The 26,544-nt window shown below is 41.7% G+C and overlaps 1 protein-coding gene across 1 annotated transcript in view; it reads right to left on the reverse strand.

The window, feature by feature from the left end:
* The window catches only part of DNTT (DNA nucleotidylexotransferase), a 205,346-nt gene that overhangs the window by 34,204 nt on the left and 144,598 nt on the right, over positions 1–26,544 (reverse strand). Inside the window, exon 13 of the mRNA XM_054983605.1 lies at positions 943–1,203. Within this exon, the coding sequence (XP_054839580.1) occupies positions 943–1,203 (261 nt within the window). The remainder of the gene's footprint in view (positions 1–942; positions 1,204–26,544) is intronic.

Raw genomic sequence — 26,544 nt, forward strand, 5'->3', positions numbered from 1 at the left:
TAGTTTAGCCCTCAGCCTTCCATCCTTCCGAGGTTGGTAAAATGAGTGCCCAGTTTCCTGCAGGTAAAGTGTAGATGACTGGGGAAGGCAATGGCAAACCATCCCATAAAAAGTCTGCCAAGAAAACGTTTTGATGTGACATCCCCCCATGGGTCAGTAATGACTCGGTGCTTGCACCTTTACCTTTACCTAGACACTGGAAGGCCTGCAGAAACAGGACAAATGTAGCCCCTGGGGGATAGCGTTCCAAAGGCTGTTGCCAATAAGGCCCTAGAGCAGGTTGCAAGTGTACCTATGAAAATAAGCCACCTCAGATGATCTCAGGATACAGATGGAAGTGCTCCCTCACATACTCTGGGCTCAAATCATTTAGGGCTTTAGAGGTCCAAACCAGCCTCTGTATTAACTCCAGAAACAAAACAGGAACCAACATAGTTGGTACAAGATGGTTCAAGTTCCCATTACCATTCTAACTCCTATATTTTGACCCTGTTGAAATTACTGGACTATTTTTAAAGGTAGCATTATGGAGAATGTGTTACCATATCCAGTCTAGAAGTTTCAAGGCATATGACACTGACCAGGTCCACCATCTCCAGGAATAGCCACATTTTGGTAAACCAGTAGAAAAGAGCAAGAGTCCAGTAGCATCTATAAGACACCTGAAGAAGTGTCTTCTGTCTGCTTATGGACTAGTGGGGCATCCAGGAACACTCCCAAACTGTAAACTGTATTTTAAGGGGAGTACAACCTATCCAGAATTAATTGAATGCCTGTTCCTGGCTCAGTTTACCTCCATAACTACAGCACTTCTGTTTTGCCAGGATTGTTTCACCTCGGAAAGAGGGGAAATAATAACAAATACATAGAAATATTTTTTTCAGAACCAGGGAGCACCAGGTTACCTTACATTATAAATAAGAATGATGTGAGATTACTTACCCTTGATCCACTCCACCCTAACAGAGCAAATGCATACTGTTCAAAAGGAGTTACAACCAGATCCACTCGGATTGCTTTCCAGTCTTTCACTTCCTCAGCTGAATCCTTGGAAATCACAGATCTGCTGTGATCCACTCTTTCCTTGTGTAATTTTAAAATTGCAAAGCATTTTTGAAAATGATCTAAAGCATCAACTTTTCGGCTTGGCAGCTTTGTCTTATCAAAAGTCGATTCAATAATGTCATAGTATAAGAGCAATCCCTAGAAAAAATACAAATCATTTTAATTAGTTCAATTAATTAGCAATCTGATGCACATATCTCATTTTTTCAACAGTGGTTCAGGATCTGGAAGCTTGGAGTGAAGACTATTTAGTCTACACATTACAATCAACCTTGAAGATGTTTCATGTAGTCCAGGGTCAGCCTCTCGGCACCCCACAGACTCTTAGCCCCCATCCTGAAGCCTCAAAGGCTGCACAGGCTGGCACTTACCCACCTGATGGAGGGACAGACAACTGGCCCCCAATGCAAGCCACTTTCAGCTGGGAAGCCGCAGATGCTGCCACATCCCTGTGCTCACACTGACAGGAGACAGAGAAAACGACCAGCACGGAGCAGCCCAGCGAGGAAGCCTGCCAAGCCCACATGCCAGATGCCAGCTTGAGCTCCTCGAAAGGAGCACATCGGCAGAAGGGAGGGAAAGCTGCCCAAGACCCAACACCGGTGCAGGTGCATGGAGGACAACATGGCCCAGCCAGAGGGGCTGCAGGCAACAGCCTGGCCCCAAGCCATGGGCCCCACCCCCCAGACAAGGCAGGAGTGACCAGGCCCAACAAAGGAGGGGATTCGCCTGCACTCGTGACTAGCAGGGCCCTGGAGAGCCATCATAGGGTGCCTCAGGGAGGGGCAGGAGCAGGACCCAGTAAGCAGCAGGAATCGGGGTGAGGCACAGAGGTGTGGCCACACATGGCGATCTCCATATCCGGCCCACCCTTTCTGAGGCCTGACAAAGGAGCCCTTAACAGGCCACGAAACATCAGGACTGGGCCAACCAGATGGCCCATTGGCAAGGAAGGAAGGACAGACTCGTGCACCGCCCTCCCATCGGAGTCAGACCCACCACCACCAGTAGGGGTCATTGGGAATCTTGACACACGTGATATCAAAGAGGCATTAGGGGCCTTTTTTCTGTAGCTGGAACCCACACCATTCCAATAATATTTGTGATGAGGAAGAAAGTGAATCAGAATAAATAACAAGAGGCATTCCCATAATATCATCTCCCAGCCCTAAGTGACAGCAATGCTGGTGAGGAAAGGAACAATATCCACTTCTGTGGAGCTCCTGATGTTATTGAATCAGGATGGACTCAAGCTATGCTGATGCTACTCCAGTATTCTATGAATTAGACCTTTACAAATTCAACAAGAAAATCTTCACTAAATAAAAATTGATAGAATACTTTACCAGAAATGATTTATTCTTGTACTCTTCTGTACTTTGTTGGGTCATAGATTTTGCAAATATAACAATATCTCTGTTTTGCTCCTTGTGCTTTAATGGGCCCCTGATATCTAAGGCAGCATTAACAGCCTACTTTTGTCTATCTAAAGATTACCACAGTATACACTCATTGGCCAGTCTGTCAAGTCAGTGTTAATGTCAGACTGTTCAACTTACAGAACACCTTGGTCAAATACTAATAGTCTTGTGGGTTGTGTTCACCAGTCCTGGCTGGCTGTTCACTGGGGGTGGGGGCATGGGCCAGCAATTCCTTTGTCTGTCTTGCTTGTCAAAGCGAGGACCAGTTTGGAATGAGGCTTAACTTTCAACGAGTTAGGCTGATAGGAGCCTGGCATATACTTGGCCTCACTTGCCTTTCTGTCTGGGTTCCTTCCCCTGTAGAGGATATGGAACATGCTTCCTTTAGTGGCAATGAGAGATTGGTCCCTGCATTGCCAATAGAGGCTGAAAGAAGGACTATACCAGTCCTCTGGTACTTCTGGTTGGGCCAAGAAAACCAGGGGACTGCTGCTTAGTTCCCAGAGGGACACTACCCCATGGTAAAAATTTCTTTCTGGATCAGTTTTGCAGGATAGAAATTAGTGACAATGTGAACTGTGTTCTTTATAGATGGATTTAATACAGAAGATAGTACTGGGAGTCAATTTTTTTTGCCTCATGATGTTTATGTTATGGGGCTCCATATGGTTATCCCCCATACTATTTAACATTGACATTAAAATGCAAGGGGAGATCTTTTAGTGATTTTGAGTGAGGTACTATCAATATATTAATGACATTCAGTGTCTATAATGAATAATCAACTGGGGCTAATAAACTAAAACTCAATCCATGCAAAACAGAGATGCTGTTGCTTAGGCTGTACAGTTGACTAGGAAACTTAAATTCAGTGTTGTCTGCCCTTCCCATTTATGATCTGATCTGCAGCGCTTCAGGATCCAGTATTGCATATGGACATCCAAACAATGCTTGTGGCTCAAAGCACATTTATCTGTGCCCTGATAATATAATTTGAAAACCAACAGATTCACAAGCTTACAGCGACATTGTATGTTGTAGCATAGTGATTATGTGGCTGGGCTGTGAATCATGAGCTGAGTAGGTAGACTTGGGTAAGCCCAGCCCCAGCTCCCCAGCTATATTGTGGGGATAATAACACTGACTTTGTTCACTGCTCGGAGTAGGGCACTAATCTGTCTAGAAGAGCAGTAGATAAGATATTATTTAGAATGAGTAGAAATGTTCATACTTCTCCATTGCTTAAAGATTTACTGTTTAGTTTCAGGTATATAATTTGTCATTTAAAGCTGGATTGACCTAAATTCTTGGGCTCATGATATAAATAGGATCTTCTGCACTTGTAGAAATCTGCTTAATCTTTAATGTTTTCTGTAGGAGTGTGCAATCTGGGATTAATGAATCAGCTAAAAAGATGGATTTATGGCCTTGGAGAATCCCAGATTGGATCGAGGGAGCTGAACTCTGATGGGCCAGAGTATTCAGCCACATGGCCCTCACTTTGCAGAAGACCGTGTGTATTTGGCCCTTTCTTCAGTTTGGGGTTCTCTGGTTTAACATTGGGGTTCTCTTGTTTGACCTTGGTTCCCTTGCTGTAGTTTGGTTCTGTTGGGCTTTGTTGGTTCAGCTTGCATTGGGAGTAGGAATTGCATTTGGGAGTAGATTTTTGGCCAGGGGTTACCTTTGCTTAAGGTTTCCCCCTGCCTGGAAAGCTTCAGAAAAGTTTTCTCTCCTACAGGAAACAATGGAGAGTGGCTGGGGGCACCTTGTTCAAGGGCCCATAGAACTGGGCTGCCTGGGTCCAGTCTTCCTGAAACTTGGGGGACTACTGTGGACAGGAAGAGTAGGTCCTCTGCAAATTTGGTGTTGCTTGAAATATATCCCCCTGCCCCCTCCCCCAGTTAGTTTCCCCCTCAGGGAATAATGGCTGGATAAATGTGGGGTTCTTTAACCAGATTAGAGAATCTGACCCAGATATCAGGGATATTGATTTTTTTAAATCCCTGAAACCCAGATCCCAATTGTAACAACTTACTTATTTTTGAACCCTCTCTGTAATGATTTGCTGTTTGTTTTAAAAAATTTTGTCTTATTGTTTTCCTTTTTGTAACCCTTTAGCTTTGGACCTTAAATTCAGCTCCGCCTTACATTAACTTAAATTTATATCTCATAAGGGCTCTGATCACAGCCAACACACTTTTTAATTCCACTCACGCAAGTCTTTGGTGTTCTCTACTTTACCTAGAGAACATCTTCCCTTGTGTGTTTGAGTGACCTGTATATTGCTAGCTCCCTGACTCTGTCAAAAGGTTTTCACTGCCATCAAAGACTTTTGCCTTAGACCTCCTCAGTTTAACTGATAATATATAGAAAGGCTTGTTATAGGCGAGGTAAAAAAGGATCATTTTTTCTTAAACAAAAAATAGAATTTATTTATAAGTGCATTAGTGTGATGACTGCAGATTTTTTATAATCACATTGGTTTCAGTTCTTAAGCTTGGCAGTTTTTGATATAATTATATCTTAAAGATATTTCCACAGACTTACAATGGAATCCTAAGGACAGTTACTCCAGTCTAAGCTCATTGATAGGATTGCACTGTCTGTCACACAAAGTAATTTTCCTCACAGGTCTTCACTAACAGAATCAATTCTTTTCACATCCACACATAGATTCATTCAGACCTTTCCACACAGCTTGTCTTATCTAAATAGAATAATTTCTATCTCAGATATACACAGACTGCCCCAAGTACACATACAATTTGCCTGATTTAGACAGAATTTCTCAGAACACCACACAGATTCACTGAACTTGGCAGAATAAGACCCCTTTGAGGCTTCCACACAGGTTGCCTGATTTAACTTGAATAAATATTTTCTCCCAGAAACACAGTCATAGAATCTCTCAGAGGCTACACACAGTTTACCTGCAGAAATCAATATTATCTCTCAGAAACACAGAGGCACTCTCAGGCTGTCCACAGCTTGTTTGTTTTGACCAGAATGAATATTTTTCTTTCAGCTCTCTGACTAAAACTGCAGTTCATTCTGCCCATTAGTGTACAGCTACAGTCCAACCAGATTGCATTCCATTCACCCATCCAGACCCCTTCCTCTTTCTTCAGATGCCTACTTTTAAACTCACAGCAACTTAAAAAAAAAACCAAGTTAGAACCCAGAAATAAAATCTAAAGTACTTAAATGCAGGGCTGGATTGAAGGGGGGCAGCGGGGGTAGTCTGCCACCGGCACCACCAGGGAGGGGGCACCGGGAGAAGCTGCCGGGAGCAAGCGGGCAGCATCGCAGCTGCTGGAAGCATGCGGGCAGCAGCGTGGGCAGCCTCACAGCCCCCCGCGCTGCCTTTCACCTGCCCCGCAGTACAGGGGGTGGCCAGCTTGCCACACATCCTCTGTACTGCAGGGCAGGCAAAAGGCAGTGCGGCCCATTCACCCCTGTCCTGCGGGGCAGGTGAATGGCATGGGCAGCTTCCCAGCCCCGCATGCTACCTCCGCTGCTCCACCCTGAATGATGACATCACCAAAATGACATCATCATGCAGCGCGCGCACGCACGCATGCAGGGGCTCGGACTAGGGTTGCCCTGGGCGCCGGCAACCCTAGATCCGAACCTGCTTAAATGCAAAACATTAAATAGAGCAACTGTAATTTTTTGGGTGCACACACCCTTAGTCTTCTGCAAAGGCCTTATTTTTTGGTTTCCTCATGTTTGGAGGTAAAATGATTGATTATGTGATAGCACCCTGATTGTAAAATTCCCTCCAAAACACCTTCCAAATTAAATGTCAGTTTCAAAAAAAAAGACAGCAAATAATTATTCAAAATTTTTGATGCAGCAGACAGGTAATGAAGAAAAATCAACAGAAGTGAAAATTAGCATTTCTCTTCTTCAGGGTAACACTTATTATGCAGGTTCTATGCCCCTAAAAAGCTCTTGTTCACACAGCTCACAGACTGTTTTCATGGAACTCCAGGCTTCATGTAAATCAACAGTAAGGCCACAATCCAACATCAGAGTTGTACAGAGTAATACAAATTGCATGCATTGCTTGATTCCAATGAGCTGAAGCCATTTTCCTCCCTCGCTGAGACATGGGTTTCAGGTCCTCATGAACAGAGATTATCTACATTTGCTACATTAAACACAATGTAGCAAATTATAAGAAGCTGAAATCTGTAACATTTCCAGATGTCACTACCTTGAAATCAGTTTTAATTGTTTTCTCTCACTTGGTGTTACTTTTCTCAAGGTCTGATTCATCTGAATTTACAATGAGAGGAGGATAAATATGTTGCCTACTAACATCTGCAATTTGGCAGTCACTACTATACTGGCTACATGTTAATGGTGTTTGTTACATAGGATTTTCAATTGATCTTTGTTCTGACATCTCCGGTGACATTGTTTGATCTTTGCAGCCCAATTTTTCCAACTGTTGTATTGATTTTTTAAATATTTGTCTTACCTTAGAATTTTGCTTTCTGAATCTGATTTCTGCTATGCAGCACCTTATTATAATACCTTTAGGCATATCTTCAATTCTATTTTAACTGAGATTTCCCAGTGACTTCTATGATTTTGTAGAAACACAAAACTGTGATGATTCATTTGTTACAGAAATCTTCTAATTTTCTGGTTTGGATCCTTCCGGAAAACATTTTACTCCTTTTAGATCCCTCCAGGCAATTATGGGCCTATTAAATAAGTCAGTAATACAACTCAGCTGAGAAACACTCCTTTTTCCCTTGCTGATCAAATCACATAACCTCAAGTGGTTACAGTCTCAAAATTTGCAGTTGATGCTGTCTTGCAAATGTGATGAGAAGGGCATTTCAGGTCTCAACTTTTCTAAGTTATTCTTTATTGCTTTACCATCATTAAGCAGCTTAGCAATTTGTAAAAGAAAGCAGGACCAACATATAAAAACTACCAAAGTGCAAACAGCTATATCAATGTTTTTCTGTTAAAAAACACAATTAGACAACAGTAACTCAGGTGCTGACTTCAGCAAACAACTGAACTCTGACTCAAAGTCAGAATGCCATTTTTAAATAGCAATCAGCACCTAGGATATATCCGTTGGGAGAATGTTTCTGATTAACCTAATTTGATGAGGCACTGGACAATACATTTCATGGAACGCAGCTGATACAGCATTTCTCTGGGTTACAAAAAAATGCCTTTTAGCAATTAGCTGTGAAACCTTAGGAGGTTCTAATCCGAAAACTGCATGTTACCTATTGTGCAAATATCTTAGTTAATATCCCTGCCTTTGCACACAATCCTATAACCAGCTTTCTATCTTTTCAAGATTTCAGAGCTGCAATTCTAAAAAGATCTCAGAGGACAGACAATATGAATGAAGTTTAGAAGAAGCAGCTCAGTGGCAGAGCAACTGCGCTGCATGCCAATAGTCCCAGATTCAATCCTAGGCATCTGCAGTTAAAAGGATTAGGTAATAGGTTATGTGGAAGATCTCTGAGACCCTGGAGAGTCGTTGCCTGTTGGAGTAAACAGTACTTACCTTGATTCAGTACAAGTTAGCTTCATGTGTTTTGGGGAGCTACATTAAGAAGTTGGAGTGGGGCAGATTCCAATGCTACTTTAATTACTTATGGTGCATCTGATGGTGCAACCTGAAGATGAAAGCCAGCCTCTTCATAGTAGGGAATAACCTTACGGACATTTCAGTGGCTTTTAGCAAAACTAGGTGATTGTAACATATTCCTGTGGTTGAAAGGCCAGCATGTACAAGAATTGTTGTTTGCCTCTTCATTTCAACCGCCATCACAAAATGCAAGTGTATTAATCCTCAAAAACATAAGCAACTATTGGCTGCTAATTCACTACTTCTGGGCATGCCCTTAAGTCCTCACCCTCTAGGTTTTGCAAGGGATTGCTCAACATCCAAGAGCATGCCAAAGCCTCAGCCAGTGTAAAATAGCAACAACTTCCTGATTCCAGAGAAGCTGTACCAATTTAAGCTAGCTGAGGATCTGACTTTGAATCTCCATCTAGCAACCCTCAACAAGCCCAAATGCTTCCATCTTTAGATAGGTGCTAAACCAGTCTCCATTAGGGGTGTGTGATCCAAGTATCCTGATCTGGCGATACCGATTTATACGGATCCACCATAATCTGGCTATGCCATATCAAATTAGAGAATCCCAGATCAGATTCAGAGAGTCAGATTAAACTGAGTTAATCTGGTTTAATCCAGCAAATGCAGCAGGCTGGATTCTCCACGCTTCTCATGCTCCTGGTCAGCTTTTCTCCCAGCCTCTCTAGCCTTTCCGCCTGCTTCTCCTTCCTGTCCTCCTCAGGCACTGGCCTTGCACCACTCTCCTGCCATGCAGTTTACCTCAGCAGTGTTGAGCCACTTTGCAATCTGGCCTGTTGCCCTCTCACAGTACCTACTCAGCCTCTATTTTTGCCTGGTTTTCTCTACCTCCACCCCTAAGCCCCAAAACAGCCCTTCACGCTATTGCCAGCAGCTCCCTTTTAAACTCTGCAGATTGAGGCCTGAGATATCAAAGCAATTCACTCACAAGATCCCATACCTTTGACACACATCCCCCCAGTGCAGCATGATCGCCCACTCCCCATTCATGGTCAAGGCTTACAAGCTAATAGCACCCATTGCGTGACTCTGCTGTGGTGCTCTTTTGATCCACTCTCCACTGAAAACAGAATTTAAAAATCCTAAAGTAACAGGAGCACCAGGGCCTTTTTTCACAATTCCTTTACTGGGGCCAGCTACAATGGCACAGAGATGTAAGTAAGCATTCTAATTTATCAAAACTGCCCATCATGTTGGATGCTCAGCAACTACTTTCCCCCTCCTGCCATCAAAAAGTGAGGGAAGATGTTTCTGGGCTGAATGACCAAACCGTAATCTGTTGTTTATGGCAGTCTTAAAGTGTAACTAAGGATTTAGACAAAGACTTAAATAGGTTTGGTACAAAAAGTTCTTGGGTTGCACTGAATAATAATAACAATAATAATACTGACTGCTACAGGGATATAGAGCAGCTTTCTCTTTGAACATCTAAATGCCAGCAGTTTCTCAACTCTGTCTCCTGTCCTAATCTGTCCTCTGGGAAATAAAAGAAAAATGTGATCATGTTGATATTCGCAAAGCTGGATCTGCAAAAGTCCTGGCAAGCAAACTTGCAAACAGAGGAGCAGGGGGCGGGGATACAGGATTGGCACAATTTGTAAATCCCCTCTCAAAAGTATTTCCCAATTCCCCCCACCCATTTTGTATAACTATTTCCAACATCACTACATATCAAAGGAAAACATGGATCTGCCAGTGAGGCTGAAATCGTAAAGACACTATCCTGAGAAGAAGAATCACTGGATAACATGGAACTTACTTCTGAGTAGACCAGCTTAGGATTGCTCCCTATGTGTTTCAATGATGCAGCAAGAGAAGTTATAGTTTCAGGTTCATCTCCATCTCTGTCTCTCATGCCCCCCATCCCTGCCATATCTTAGGGCCCCATGTACAAGGTTTACCAGTATCCAATGTTCTAAACAGTAAAAGGACTGGAAAGAAAATATTGCGAAGTAGTATTTATCTGCATGTTTTTAAATGGACATGAAATTCCAGCTGCCCAACACATACCTTTGCCATGGTCCCACAAAACTATTCTCTTTGTGTGTCACACACACCCCATTATTTTTCTTTAATATCTTGGATCTTATTTCTGAGTTTTGGAGCGCCTCTAGCACCTTGTAACCACTGAAGGTTCAGCAAAATATGATGTTCACACAAAGCAATAAAACCAAGGTCATTTTCTTGACTTGCCCATTCCCCCCACCCTTGCTTCAGCTTGGGATTCTCTGGTTTGACATTTGTTCCCTTGCTGTAGTTTGGGTTTTGTTGGTTCAGCTTGCACTGAGAGTGGGGCTTTCATTGGGACTGGCTTTTGGCCTGGGGTTGTCTTTTCTTAAGGTTTCTTTTTGCCTGGAAAACCTTGGAAATGTTTCCCCCATATGAACAATGGAGACTGGTAGGGTACACCTTGTTCAGGGGCTCATAGAATTGGACTGCCTGGCGTTAGTCTGTCTGAAACCACTGTTCTAACAACAGGAACAGGGGGGGATTATTAGCCTGGAAAAATTACAAACTGTATAATTTTAGGGTCCATCTAATACGTTAATTTTAAACTGTCATTTAACTTTTCTTTTTCAGTGACCAAGATACAGACTTCCCAAGAAACTATTGTGCTACTGTCCTGCTGAGTAGGGAGAAAAATGTCTTCAAGGGTAAATCACCCTATTAAGATAAATACCACCACCACCCATTTTGCTATCTCTAGATTTTTCAGACCAGTAAATTCAATTAGAGGATCCTTTTTCTCTGTCCAATCACTTTGACAATATTTGGAAGTCAAAAGATAATTTGTTTTATTTTAAGGGCTAAATCACACATGAGGCTAAAAATTAGAGAGCCAATTAGAGAGCCAGACTCTAATCTGGAGAACCGAGTTTGATTCCCCACTCCTCCACTTGAAGCCAGCTGGGTGACCTTGGATCAGTCACAGCTCTCTCAGAGCTCTCCCAGCTACACCCACCTCACTGGGTGATTGTCATGAGGATAACAATAAAACACTTGGTGAACCGCTCTGAGTGTGGCATTAAGTTGTTCTTAAGGGAGGTATATAAATCAAATGTTGTTGTTATCCCCCTCTCCCCCTCCCAAGAAATGTATGTTAGCTACAAAAAGAAGCCTCGGGGCAATAGGATATGATTCAAGGCTGTGGCACTGGAAAAGGAAGCAACTTCACTAATTGGAAACACATACATTCCCACATACACATATACCAGAGTTGCCTTAACCCATGGGAGAGGGGAAATGGTAATAAGGGTACCAGGTCTTTTCTCTCCCCCAGGGCTTAAAGTACATTTCTAATAAGAGAAATACTATACTATGTGGGAATTAAGAATTAAAAGAATTAAACTGAATTAAAAGAATTAAACTGTGCATTCCTCAGCACCATGGCCCTGGCCAAGGGAGCAATCCTAAGTAGGTCTACTCAGAAGTAAGTCCAATGTAATTCAGTGACGCTTATGCCCATAAACATAAACTCAGCATTGCAGCTACAGTGGATTACCCTGAGGCTACGAGTCTCTCTACACAAGACATCTTACACAGGGACGCTCAAGTGAAAGATATTACACTTGTTCGCCCATTGTGGATACACATGCACTGCTGGAGAGAGAGAGTACACTTGAATATAAGACCACACAGAAAGTAAGAGCTAAGCTATAACAGACAAATTACATGAGGAGGAGCATGTGAAGGGAGTCGCAATGTTAGCCTCAAGCTGAGTTTTAAAAGAGATCGGAAGGCTCTGTCAATTTCTCCTCTCTACAGAGGAGAAATCTCTGAGATGGCTGCTCAGAGGGTTTGTTTATTTCCTCTTCACCACTCAGAAGGGGAGGTGAAACTGACAGAGCCTTTGGGAGGCAAAGAGGAAATAAACAAACCCTCTGAGCAAACCCTCTGAGCAAACCCTCTCCCTGGCTCTCTAGAGAGGAGAAATTGACAAAGCCTTCTGATCTCTTTTAAAACTCAGCTTCCTGGCTAACATTGCGACTCCCTTCGTGTGCTCCTCCTCATGTAATTTGTCTCTTGTAGCTTGGCTCTAAATCACTTGAGCATCCCTGTGTAAGATTTCTTGTGTAGAGACTCTACCTTTTATAGCTAAAATACACCTACCTCAAATATAGTTTGTGTGACTGAAGACAATTTACTCATCCTTTTCTGAATAAACACGGAGATTTTTTTTTAAAAACCAACATCTGTTTTGTTAAAATTGAACTTATATTGCAGAAAGTGACTTAGAAAACAATTCTAGGATTGGTGGCAAGAGCCCTTCCTCACTAAACACCCCTTTGACTCACAGGCAACATGTTACAAAAGCAGCTTTGTTGAAGTATTTATTGCTGTATCTTTTTAGAGGGGTAACATTGTAAACATCAACTTTTTCTGTCATGATTTTGCAAGAAATGTACCTGAACTGGCTCAAAACTAGTTGGAAGTCCCTAAGATGGTTATCAAAATGTGTTTTAGTGTCTGAACAAGAAAGAAACATAAAGATCTGGAAATACCTATGACTCTGAACAAGATCTGAACCCCATTTTCAAAGGTTTGTCTTTCTTGTGCAATTATATTAAATGATTGTGACTTCTGTATAGTAAGCGTACAACTATGCCACAATTCAACAGGAACATGGGGAAAACGCAGAATGTGGCCAACCAATTACTATGGTGGGCCAACAACAGGGCACAGAGGCTAAGGCCGTCCCCTGATGTTGCCTCCTGGCACTGGTATTCAGAGATAAGAATGTGGTTGTTCCCTTTAGTCATCATGGCTAGTAGCCACTGATAGACCATGAATTTATCTTTGGATCCATGAAATCTATCTAATCCCCTTTTAAAGTTGTCTATGCCTGTGGCCATCACTACATCCTCCAGCAGCAAATTTCACATTTTAATCACTCGTTGTGTAAACAAGTATTTCCTTTTGTCCATCCTGAGTCAATTGCCCATCAACTTCATTGGATGCTCTCAAGTTCTGGTATTTTGGGAGAGGGAGAAAAAGTTATCTCTGTCCCATTTGCTCTACTCAGTACATAATTTTATAAACCTCTATCATTTCCCCCTGTAGTTGTCTTTCTTCCAAACTGAACTCTTCAGCCTTCCATCATGGGAAAGGTGCTCCAACTCCTTAATAGTTGGTAGTACTGGGTACCTGCTGAAATCTCAAAAGACAGAAAGGTGGCTAAATAAGATTTCCAGTGGCTAGAAGTAGGGATTTGCCCTGCAGGTCCATACTTCCTTTCATGACTGGCTAAAGCTATATATATATCACAATAAAACCAAACCAGTTACATAAACAAGGAAAATTATATTCTACCCCCAGTTTGCCTGAATCAGAAGCCTTCAGAATCTAGCTTTCCCTCATGCAGAATTTTGACTACCTGTGCAACATTTTTTTAAGGATGCAGCTCTTGTGATATTTCATCAATGGTCAACATCATTCAGACATTAAATCAGTTTTAAAATATTCAACAACAGTTTTGAAATGGAGAAGTCTATGAGCTCTCAAAGGTTTCACTAAAGTTGAGTTCAACAGCAAAAAGCCTATAGATTTTCAATAGAACTCAAAATATCGATTTGGGAGCCCAAGGGCTTGACTTTCAAAATCAGCATTATCAAAATTGTAGTGCCATAGACTTTCAATGGATATCACTTTGGATATTATTGCTTGTACTTCCAATTAGAGCAAAAACAAACACATTGCAAATGCTAGTGCTGTATAGCTGCAAGAAACAGAAGGTCAAAATAATTCTATAATATTGTTCTGTTACCTATGTTATTAAAATATACTGTTTTACTGCTCTGGTACTTATATTATGAACATTTAAATCAGAATATTTAAATCAGTAACCCACCTTAATCTCTTGTATAAAAAAGAAAAATGAGATAGTTTTTTTTTAGAAGGAACACAAACATTTTGTGTTAAAATATTATGAGAAAGCTGATAGTATCTGAAGACAAGATGCTCATATCAGCATGGCTCATAATAAAATAATAATAATACTATTTCTTGAAATCCTACTGAATTTCATAAAGGACACTGTTTGGTGTATACTCAGAATTTACTTGAATATTTTAACCCCCTTGCTTGCTCAAACTCCAGCTGAAATCAACTTGAAGTTTTTAAAAAGGCATTTCATGCTGCCCCAGCTTCATCTGCAACTGAGCAATCTAACCAAGAAGCCAAGGAAATGTCTGAATGCCAGAAGGGCAGGGAAAGCCACATGTGAACAGGATCTTTGCAAAGTACATGGGTTGGGAGGGAGAAGACTTTTTGTACATTTGGGGACAAAATATCTGTGCCGTCTACCCAGATTACAGGGCTGTGTCATAAGAAATAGCTCAGAGAGATGCCTTACTGGGGACAGGGACTAAATGTTACACTATTGGGTACTGTCTGCTGGTGTAGATAAGTGCCTACTAGGGAGTTTCCACACTGCTAAACATGCCATGGAAATTAGTTCTGCTTTGTTTCAGATAGATTTCATCTCTGTGCTTGACTTTATGCTTGTTTAATTTTTTTCTGCTGCCATACTCTGTAGTATCTGTTTCCCTGAATGTCCTGGTGTTCATTATCATATTTCGTTCAGAGATTGTCCTAGTTGTTGATTATACTGTATTTTCACCTGCACCGTGTAATCTGCATTGGGAAAGGCAGACTATAAATAAACAGTAGAAAAGAGCAAGAGTCCAGTAGTACCTATAAGACTAACTAAATTTGTGGTAGGGTATGAGCTTTCATGAGTCAAAGTTCACCTCTTCATGAAAGCTCATAACTTCCACAAATTTTGTTAGTCTTATCGGTACTACTGGACTCCTGCTCTTTTCTACTGCTGCAGAGAGACTAACATGGCTACCCATCTTGATCTATAAACAAACAAACAATAAGCCATCTAATTTAAAATCTGGCCAATACACAATTATTTCAAAACTTGTGCATTCCTCCCATTGCAGCAGCCAATCTTGTGTAAGGATTTCAGCAGCTCAGAGCCAAGCTACAAGTGATGAATTACACTTGCATGGCAAGTGAACAGATTCATGTGTATTCCTCCCTGTTCACTTGCCCTCCACTTGCGCTCCACTTGATCACGTAGTTTGGGCCATGAGTTGCTCCCTGCACATCCCCATGCAACAATTCCTAAGTTGCACTCATGTGGCTCCACATTACAAGCTTTCTTCCCGCCCCCACCCCATTTTTGGGGGAACTTAAGAGGATAACATCTGAACTGGAGGGGGGGAGTTGCACATCATTATTCAGAAGTGACAGAATCACTGTTTTCAGCTCAAATTTTGTGGGGCATTGGGAAGATTTGGGATCTTAAAATGACATTGAAGCAGAGGTAGTGAGATCATTGATATATGCTCGACCAGTGTGGTCTCTACACCAGCCTTCTACCTGACAGACTTACTAGAGTGGCTTTTGAATGAAACATATTCAGTACCCATGAGTAAACAGAAAAAGAATAGTAACTTTTATTTACACCCAGGGATAGGAGACTAAGATGGTTCGGAAAAGAGTACAGAAACTGTTTGCAGGTGTAACACAGTCTTCCTGGTCTCATGTAAGACTGGCCCCTGGACAAAGAACACATGACATACCATTCTTGGATGAAAACTGGCCACAACTTTCTTGATTACAGCCATCAGTTGGCATGGCATATGGGCAATGGATCCACTACACTGAACAGCCCCCACTGTTCAATGGCATGCATTCCCCTGCCCACCTGCTGGGCACTGTGAGATGGCACAAGGTGTAGCAGCACCCATCCAGGCATGATGCTGGTGGTTCCTGCCATCTGGAGTGAAACTTGCAATGGCCACCATAGAAGTGTAGTCTTTGGCTTCCCCCAGACCCCTTAAGGGGGAGTGAGCTGCTCAGCCAGCAAGACTTACTCCAGTAGATCCAGTCCTATGTCCCCAAATCACCCAACCAAGTTATGAAAACATCCCCATCAGCTGACACCTAGGGACGGAGGGAGAAAAATGTCTGTCCTCCTCCACTGCCATCCAGGAATGGTGGAAAGGACCTTGCGGGGCAACTGGCATGATGCCAAGTCCCTCCTGTGCTCTTCCCCCCCCCCACCATCCCCACTGGCCACCTCCCACTTCTTTCACTGGTGAGCAGCCCACCCTTAGTCCCAGCCTCACCTCCCTCCTGCAATGTAGCCCACCAGTCAGTCAGTGAACCTCCTTCATGTATGTACTCACAACTGATAAATTAAGAGTGTAGCAGCCAAGTTTGTGTTCTTGAGGTGAATATTGGCCTTCCCTCAACCTCAAGGTTCTCAAACTGTAAATGAGAGCTTCTCCTAGAAACCACAAATCTTGCCTTAGTTTCCCTCAGATATTGGAGCTTCAAGACAGCTCCAGCACTAGCCTGCTTACTCACAAATGAGTTCTGAGACTCCCAAAATCTCTTGAGACAGGTTCTCTCTCAACTAACACTCTGGAGACACAAAACCTATCTTCGCTAGACTGACAGTGTAACAGCTTTATCTCCCCCCTCCCTTTCCATCATATGCCTCCTCCAGCCGTTCCTGGGATCCTGGTTGGCTGCTAGCTGCTCTGTTCACACACCAACCAAAACTAAAAGGAGTTAGTGTTTTTCAGAAAAGGGCAGGGCATTGCCCATCCATCACCGATACATCCCCGTGTTTCAGTGGCAATGGTTCTGTCCAGCCTACTCTATTCATATGCCTGAGTGCTTTATATATGATTTTACTAATTATATGTATTTCTCCCTCTTTAAGATCCTCTCAATACACCAGGAGAGCATTCCAATTACTGCTCCAAGGCTGTTAACTCCTGCAGGCATCGACTGTCTTGCACTATCTTCTCATCTACATGCTGAAATATTACCCAAATGCAGGCTACATATGTTTATTATAAAACATATCAAAATATACTAATGATTAGCCTATAGCATTCCAAAGTGCAGCCCACAGGGAAGTCATTTTATAAGGCCCATGAAGCATGTTTAAAAGCATTTTTATAAAACATTCGTTGACTGCAATGCAGCTTTTTCTGTTTTATTGTTCCACTTTTAAGTTGAGAATATACAGTATTTTTTTTGTCTCTGTTCCTAGACTCTCTTATTCCCAGTGATGCCACTTCAAAGAGCATCGCAGCATTGGCTTACCCCATTAGTTTTTCAACTGCTTTTAGGGAAGATTTGATGATGTTAAACTTTCAACTGAGAAAAAGGAACTCTTTCTAACTAGTGAACTTAGGGGAGGGGTGGGTTTATTCATAGTTTACAAGTCAAATGCTGCAAAATCCTCTCACACCCCCCCAAAAAAGCAGCTGAAAGGAAGTCAACACTGTGACCCCAGTGACATTCTTTGATGCATTTTTAAGCTTTGAAGCAGCTACACAAAGCAGGAGTGAATACAGAGGCAGGCTTACTGTCACAAGTATGAAAGTGCTTTCCATGTTTATAGAAATCAAAGATGCTTTTTAGAAAAAGCAGCAACAGTATAATTCTCCTCTTTGTTTTTTCCCTTTTATTTTGATTTGCTGGCAGCAGATATCTTGATAGTTGGAAAAGGATTATGAAACTGGCACAACACTGAGCCAGTTTCACATAGTGGGGACAAGGGGGTTATCCCATTACAAACCACAGGGATTTGAGGGGAGGAATAAGAGAAAACAACTAGCTTTCAAAGTTTTGCCATGCTCAGTTGCACATAATTTTTCTATCACTTATCCTATTTTTGGAGATTCAAGTATTCACTTGTGTATTGATACCATCATAATGAGGAAATCTGCTCAATCGCATTCAGTCAGGTCTTTGTGCATCTCAAATATGTTTCAAGAATGATTCCAAGGTGGCTCTGAGGCCTGTAAAGCCCTCGATGGGTTAAGCTCTTGATAGATCACCCTCTGAGATTTGTCTGGCACTCTAAAAAATAGACTGCAGATGCCCTCTGGTCATCTAACAGTGGCACACAGAGGCTCTGTGACTGCTTCACAGTTGAATAATTGGGTGCATCAGGGACTTGTTAGAACCTTGACATCTTTCAGAAGCATTGCAAGATCCTACTAATAAGAATGGCTTTTAGTGGCTGGTACCAATTTAGTATTGTTAAGTATTTGACTGAGTTCATTTTGATAAAACTTTTTAAAAAGTTTTGGGTTTTTCAATGTTAGTCATCTTGTCATTTAAATAAATTAAAACTATGTTACTGAATAAACTCTGTCTACGGACAGTACTAAAAAGAAGTATTCCCTAACTACAGTGTATTTCCCGCATCTACTCAGAGAATAGCAATCTGGCGGGGGGGTGGGAAGGCACACAAGCTTCTAAGCTGATAACTATGGAGCCTGCAAACAGGGAACACTGAAACTTTTTGCCTCCGCAAATCCTGCCTCTTATCTTTGGTTGGCTAGTTTTTGAAAATAGATTGAAATACCGTATTCTACTCCTCTGGTAATGTCAGGTTAAGTATTCGAAACCACAGATCCTCATACATACACATTAGTGGACTGAATAGACATAGCTGAATATATGTACAATGAATTGATGTGCTTGCTTGTTGAAGAAATGACTGTCAGAGGGATGAAAAACACAAAAGTGAATGTAAAGGAGGAGATCATTCAGAAGTGTTGAGAAATATTGACCGTTTTCACATGGCTGTTAATGCCCCCAGGAAATCACACAACACTTGCAGCACAATGGCGTCTTCATAGCGCGATTTTCCATTTAATGGCATGAAGACATCAGAAATTGCACCATTAAATGGGAAATTGTGCTATGAAGACGCCGTCATGCCATGAATTTTGCGCTATTTCCCAGAGGTTTTAGCCATGTGAAAATGGCCATTGATTTAACAGAATAATGGAGAAACCACCAAATGCTTTGGAAATCTTCAGATGTTCCTTTTAATGACATGGGAGCTACTACCACATGGCTTTTTCCTACTAAAATATAAACAATTGGGCAAGGTTTATACATTGTTATCACAAGTGAAGAAAAAGGGTGTGACAATATACATTAAAATTAAAGCCTAGAGATTCTTAAAGAATTAAAAGATGATGAGGGAAGAGATCTGATTTTAAAAATAAATCTTTCTGATCGACAAGTACAGACACTGACGCCAATATATGCACCAAATAATGGCAAAAAGAAGTTTTATGAGAGATATTTTCAAGAGTTATTAGATTTTCAAGAGGGAGGGATTCTGATTTTTGGAGATATGATCGATGTCCTGGATTCGAAAACAGATAGATCTACAAGGTTGGGAGGGAATCTTCCCAAGTGTGTACCTAATTATATGTCCATTTTGGAATCGGAAGATGTTTGGAGACAGTTGCACACAAAAGAAAGAGATTACACATTCTTATCAGATAGGCATCAAACATATTCCAGAATAGATATGTGTTGGTAAACACATTGATAAAAGTGGACAAAGCAGAAATTCTCCCAAGTACTCTAGCAGACCATAATCCGATAGAGGTTATTTGTCGAAGTGGAGGCAAGAAAGAAAGATGGAGATTAAATGACACTTTATTGCTACAGGAGGATGTATTACAAAAATGTAATTACAAAAATTGACAAATTATTTCAGGATAAATACTACAACAGCTGTTAATCCAATAACAATATGGGAAGCCAGTAAAGCCTGTATAAGAAGGACCTTGTTAGCAATAGCATCCAGTAAGAAAAAAGAAATGTTGGAAGTTATGGACAATCTAATCCAAAAATGTAAGAAACTGAAGCAAGAACACAAAATAACGAGGGATAAAGATATATGGAAAGAAATCAAGCAGTTAAAGAAACAAGTGGATTTATTGAAAGTAGAAGAAACTTAGAAAAAATGAAATATTTAAAACATAGACATTTTGAAGCTGCAAACAAACTTAGAAGATATTAGGTGTACTGTTTGAGAAAAGAGAAAGAAAAAGGGATACCTGGAATTAGGAAAGGCAATCAAATAATCTATAAAGAGCAAGAAATGAAGGATCAAATTAGAACTTTCTTTTCTAACCTTTACAAAGAAGGGGTTGTAGAGGAAGAAGAGATGGAGAAATATTTGCTAGAGACACCAATCAAAGAGTTTACGACCGAGCATAGAAATATTCTAAATCAAGCAATAACAGTACAAGAGACTAACTTTGCCATCAAAAAATTAAAGGCAGTGAACTCTCCATGTCCAGATGGATTGACAACTGCATATTATAATTAGACATGGGCACGATCTGAATTACGATTTCAAAAAGTCCCCGATTTTGGCATTTGGTCCATCGTGACTCAGCTAATTGGTTCTGTCCATGGCAACCGATCCAGCAGTCGGGAGTTTGCTTGTTCGGGACTTGATCGGATATATCAGTTTCTGTTCGGAATTGCAGACACTCAGGCACCAGTAATTAATTCCCGGGGCAACGGAGTCAGGGGGAGAATGAACTGTCTTTGCCCTCCTTCTGTCGCCCTCGAAACATGAATGGAAGCCCAGCTTTCCTTGATTAGCAGGCTTCCTTCCAACCACGAAGCAGCAACCCAGGGGAGGGAGGGGGAAGGGGGTGGGCACAAAGGAAAGGCAAAAGGCAGCGCGGGAGGCTGGGAGGCCGCCTGCGCCGTTCGCCTTTCTCCAGGACAAGGGGCGTGTGGGCAAGCCAGCCGCCCCTTGTCCGGGGGAAAGGCAAAAGGCAGCGTGGGAGGCCACCCGCACCGTTTGTCTTTCTCCAGGACAAGGGGGGGATGTACTAAAACGAATGACAGGATTGCCCATTGAAAATAATGGGAGAGGCTTGAATGCCCGTTGGAAATAATGGGAACCTGGAATGCCTATTGACTTGCATGGGCTCCATTGAAACACATTAGAGCAAAAAAAAAAAAAGGTGCAAAGAAAACATGGAATGGATTTTGAAGGAAACTCTCTGGGCCCAGATAGACTGTTCTGGGACTGGATTGACAGGTCCCTGAGTGCAATGACGGCCCCTGGGTGTGACAGAAGGGGTCTGGGACTGGAATGACAGGCCCCACGCTGGAATGACAGCCCCTGGGTCTGTCAGAAGGGCTCTGAGACTGGAATGATGGTCCCTGGGTGACAGTCAGGGGCCTGTCATTCCAGTCCCAGAGTCCTTCTGGCAGACCCAGGGGCCATCATTCCAGGTAGGGGCCTGTCATTCCAGTCCCAGACCCCTTCTGTCACACTTATGGGTCGTCATTCCTATCAGTGGCCTGTCATTCCAGTCCCAGACCCTTTCTGTCACACTTAGGGGTCGTCATTCCAGTCAGGGGCCTGTCATTCCAATCCCAGAGCCCTTCTGAGACACCCAGGGGCCGTCATTGCACTCAGGGGCCTGTCAATCCAGTCCCAGAACAGTCTATCTGGGCCCAGAGAGTTTCCTTCAAAATCCATTCCATGTTTTCTTTGCACCTTTTTTTTTTTTTTTTTGCTCTAATGTGTTTCAGTGGAGGCCATGCAAGTCTATGGGCATTCCAGGTTCTCATTATTTCCAATGGGCATTCAAGCCTCTCCCATTATTTTCAATGGGCAATTCTGTCATTTGTTTTAGTACATCCCACAAGGGGCGCGTGGGCAAGCCAGCCGCCCCTTGTCCTGGGGAAAGGCAAAAGGCAGCACGGGAGGCTGGGAGGCCGCCTGTGCCATTTGCCTTTCCCCAGGGCAAGGGGCGTGCGGGCAAGCCGGCCGCCCCTTGTCTTGCGGGGCAGGTGAATGGCGTGGGCAGCCTCCGAGCCACTCGCACTGCTGCCAGCTCCGCAGTGCACCAGGACAGCCTGCTTGCTGCGTGGGCGGGAGCGACTCAGGAGCACGTGCGCGCAACAGCCTGACTACAGTTGCTCTGGGCACTGACCTCCCCGATTTCTGATTTTGCATCTGATTTTGGACTGGAAACGAGACTTGATCAGTTAGAATCAGGTACCTGCGTTCGGCGGCACCGCGGAATCACAATCAGCTAAATCGGGATTATTTTTTGGATCATGCCCATGTCTAATTATAATATTTTAAGAATATAGTAGCTATACCTCTACAAAAAGTGATGAAGGAGATTCAAGAACAGGAAGAACTTACCACAGATGTGGCAAGAGGTGAATATAACTTTAATACATAAAGAGGGGAATGATCTGATATTACCACAATCATATAGACCTATTTCTTTATTGAATGTGGATTATAAAATATTTACAACAATAATGGCAGAAAGATTAAGTAGAAATATCTCAGAAGTAATTTATGAAGACCAAACAGGATTTGTCCCAAAGAAATACATGGTAGATAACATTAGATATCTCCTCAATGCAATTGAACATTCAAGAAGGAAGAGGGGGGAAACTGCATTTATGTTTCTGGATGCTGAAAAAGCATTTGATAATGTGTCTTGGAAATTTCTTATGAAATTTATGCTTTATGAAAGCATTGCAAAGAATGAACTGTGGGACTGAGTTTTTGAATTGGATGCAAAGTATTTATACTAAACAGCAAGCCACAATCCTAGTTAATGGTTCATTTATGGAGAAAATTGAAATAACAAAAAAAATGTGACAGGGGTGCCTAATATTACCATTACTGTTTATTATTGTTTTGGAAATTCTGGTGGTGAGAATCAGGCAAGACAGTAGAATCAATGGAATAAAGGAGGGGAAAGAGATACATAAAATGAAAAGCTATGCGGATGATGTGGTTATATCAGTGACAAATACAAACAATTCTCTGATCTATGTTGTCAAGGAGATCCAGACCCCTGGGGCCCAGCCCAGCTCAGGGGAAGGGACACAGGCTGCCTGGAAGGTCCTGTTGCAAATAGCAAACCAAATAAGCTGCCACCAGCTCCCCAGTCTATCCCTAGGCTAAGGAGTTAGGGAGCAAAGCTCCAGAGCCTATTAGGGAATTTAGCCAAAGCAAAGTCTACCTTGCAAGGATAAACTTACAGGCAGAGTTCACAGCAAAAGAATAGTTGTTTGGTAGGTGGATCTCAAGCACACATAGGGTGAGTTCAACAAAGGTTTTATAGCAGTGAGGCTTCAGAGTCTTAATAACCCACACAAGATAAAAATATAAAGGTTTATTAATTCCAGGTGCAGGGTTATCACACACAAGACAAAAAGTGAGTACAAACAAAAAAAACCTACAGCAGTAAGCTCTACATACCACAGTAAATTCTTAGGAGGCAAAGCAAGTTGGTTTCTCAGTTGTAGCAAGCAAAAGTCCCACAAAACAGCAAGGCAAAAGATGGAGCTTCAGTCCTTCTCAACAAATAGAGCCAGAAACAAAGCAAAAGGGCATAAGCAGAGGTCTAAGGTAGACACTCAACATAAGCTTCTCCATATTGGTTAACAGCCGGTTTATATTGGTTCAAGCTGGAACCAAAGTGAGGCAGGCCTAACCACACCCACTCCCAGCCTGACCACATCACCTGACAAGTGCGCAAAGGGACGTGTGGAAGGTCTGCAGCTCTTGGCACACGACCCCAAACTACAGGTGTGAAGTTAATTACCAATTAGCTAGCAAGAACAGCTTATCTTGACTCAAGGACAGAGCATACATAACTTACTGCTATCAAAAGTGAAAAGCCTCTCCAAAATGGGGGGAGGGATTTTTTCCAGCCAAGGAAGCCTCCAACCCAGCTCTCAAAAGGGCTTCCTATACTCTTAAACATAACATTTTTTTTTCTTTACATATGTAATGGAGCAAATATTAAAATTTGGACAGCACTCTGGATATAAACTGACCTAAAAAGAAAACAAAGATAATGTTACTTTTGGTAATGACAGAAGAAGAGGAGACTGGAAAAATAATGGACTGTGCTATTACTACAAAGCCTGTAAAATACTTAGGAATAACTGTATTGGCATAAAATGAGAACCTATATAAGGACAATTATCAAAAAATGTGGACAAGCATTACTGAAGATTTGCAAAAATGGAAAAAATTGAATATTTCATGGTTTGGAAGAATTTCTCCTGTTAAACTGAATATACTACCAAAATTGAACTTTTTGTTTCAAATGTGCCAATTAACATAGATCAAAAGATTTTAAATAAGTGGCAGAAAGTAATAAATGACTTTATATGGAAAGGGAGGAAACCAAGAATAAGATCTAACGTATTACAGGATGGGGGAAAAATGAGGAGAATTGGCAGTACCTAATATTAAATTGTACCGCCAAGCAGCGGCATTAGTTTGGATAACCGATTGGATTATAAATCCGAGTAGAAGACACATCAAATTGAAGACAACTGATGCTAAAGAGGGTATTCATAACTATTTATGGCTTAAGAAATCAGTAAAATCCATTCAAAAGCAAGATGATGTTCCTATACTAAGAGATGGACTTCTTAAAATATGGTTTGAGTGCAGAAACAGATTGAGCCCACCAATCTTGCCACTGATGTCACCAATAAATGCTTATTGTGATGCCACCACTAGAAATAGAATTGATGAGTTCAGCTATGAATTTATGACAGATAAGCAAGGTAATGTGAAAACTTGTCAAGAAATCCAAGCTCAAGGGAAAAACATTCCATGGTTGATATATCATCAAATAGTATCTAAGTTCAAAGAACAAACTCTCAAAGAAGGTGGCAGATTAAGAGGAAAAACAGAATTTGAATTACTAATAAGCAATGACTTGAAGCATTTACTAGGAAAAATTTATAAAATTCTACTGTAACACCACACAGAAATGGAACTAGTTAAAAACTGTATGTTAAAATGGATGAAAAACTTCAGAGAAACTATATCCATGAATCAATGGACCAAAGATATTAAATTTACAGATTGCCAATTGTTAAGAGAGAACTGGTACAAAATGTTCTTTAGATGATATACTACACCCAAAGATATCATGAGAATTAGTAAGGACTATAGTGAATAGTGTCGGAAATGTCAATGTATGGATACAACATTTTATCTCATGTGGTGGACATGCAAGGAAGCATGAAGATATTGGATAAAGATACATGAAGAGATGCAGAAGATTCTTAAACTCAGGTTTGAATTGAACCCGAAAAATATGCTATTAAATATTTTACCGAATAATGTTACAAAAGAACAGGGAGATCTTTTCTGCTAAATGGTGACAGCCATGAGAGTGATTCCGAATCAGGTTCAAAATGTTGGTTCTTACCTTTAAAGCCCTGAGTGGGTTGGGACCGGCATATCTTCGGGACCGCCTCTCCCTGTACGTTCCCCGGAGATCGCTCCGATCAGCGAATAAATATTTACTTGTGGTCCCTGGCCCTAAGGAAGCCTGCCTCGCTTCAACCAGGGCCAGGGCCTTTTCAGTCCTGGCCCCAGCCTGGTGGAACGCTATGTCAATGGAAACTCGGGCCCAGCGGGACATGTTATCGTTCCGCCGGGCCTGTAAGACAGAGCTGTTCCGCCAGGCGTTTGGTGATTGAAGGGGGCGGTGCCATGTCGGCCTCCCACCTTTGGGGTGGGGAAGGTTCTCCCCACCACTGCACCTTGTTAATTTGTTTTATTATTTGTATATTGGTTTTAGTTTTTGTTTTTATCGATTTTAACTGTTCACCGCCCAGAGCCCCTGGGGATGGGCGGTATATAAATTGAATAAATAAATAAAATAAATAAATAAATACTATATGCAGCAAAATGAAAAACAGATTTGTGCCCCGACATGCCTGAGTCGACAGACAAGATGTATGAATATGCATTAATGGCTAAATTAACTTCCTATGTGCACAATAGACCAATATAGGGATTCTGGAGAAAATGGAACGATTTCTTTGATTATTTAGGTTAAAACTAAGGTGAATTAAGGCAATTATATTATAGAGATAAAATACAGAAGAGATGACTGATTAAAATCATTGACATTAAAGTCTGGGTATAAGCAACTAAGGAGAGGGGAAGAGAGCTGTCATATAATTTAATCAAAAAGAGTTATGCTATTATATACTTCGAACATATGTTTCTGTTAGTTTAAATCTATGTAGTGTTTGTATAAGTTTCTACGCACTTTCTATTGTTATTTATATCTTTTCTTTTTAAATAAAACCTTTACTAAAAAAAATGGCTTTTTCCTGTGCTGTTGGTCAATGGCAGAAGTCCAAGATCGTGTGAGAGGAGTCAATGACGTGAATTCTTCTATCAGTTATACCCATTCCAGAAACTGCAGCATTAATTCCTCCCACATGATCTCAAGCTTCTAACTTTGTTAAGTGGTATAGGAAGAAGCCACCCTGCAGCTTCTTCCAGGCAACGGAAGATCACATCAAAAATGACCTGTAGGGAATTTAAACTGATGTAATCAAACATGATGGTAAATGGAGCTTTTAACTCCACTTTTCTTCCCTTATATACTAGCAGCTCCAACTAAAGGTGGAAACACACATTACGAATTACCTGGAGATACTCAAGTGCAAGATTTTATGTGTGGTCCTCAATTCACATACAGGCTGTATCTTGCTTGGCGCACATGCATGCTGCTTTCACGGGAG

The sequence above is a fragment of the Eublepharis macularius genome, chromosome 6, assembly GCF_028583425.1.
Source record: "Eublepharis macularius isolate TG4126 chromosome 6, MPM_Emac_v1.0, whole genome shotgun sequence".
In the NCBI taxonomy this organism is placed as follows: Eukaryota; Metazoa; Chordata; class Lepidosauria; order Squamata; family Eublepharidae; genus Eublepharis; species Eublepharis macularius.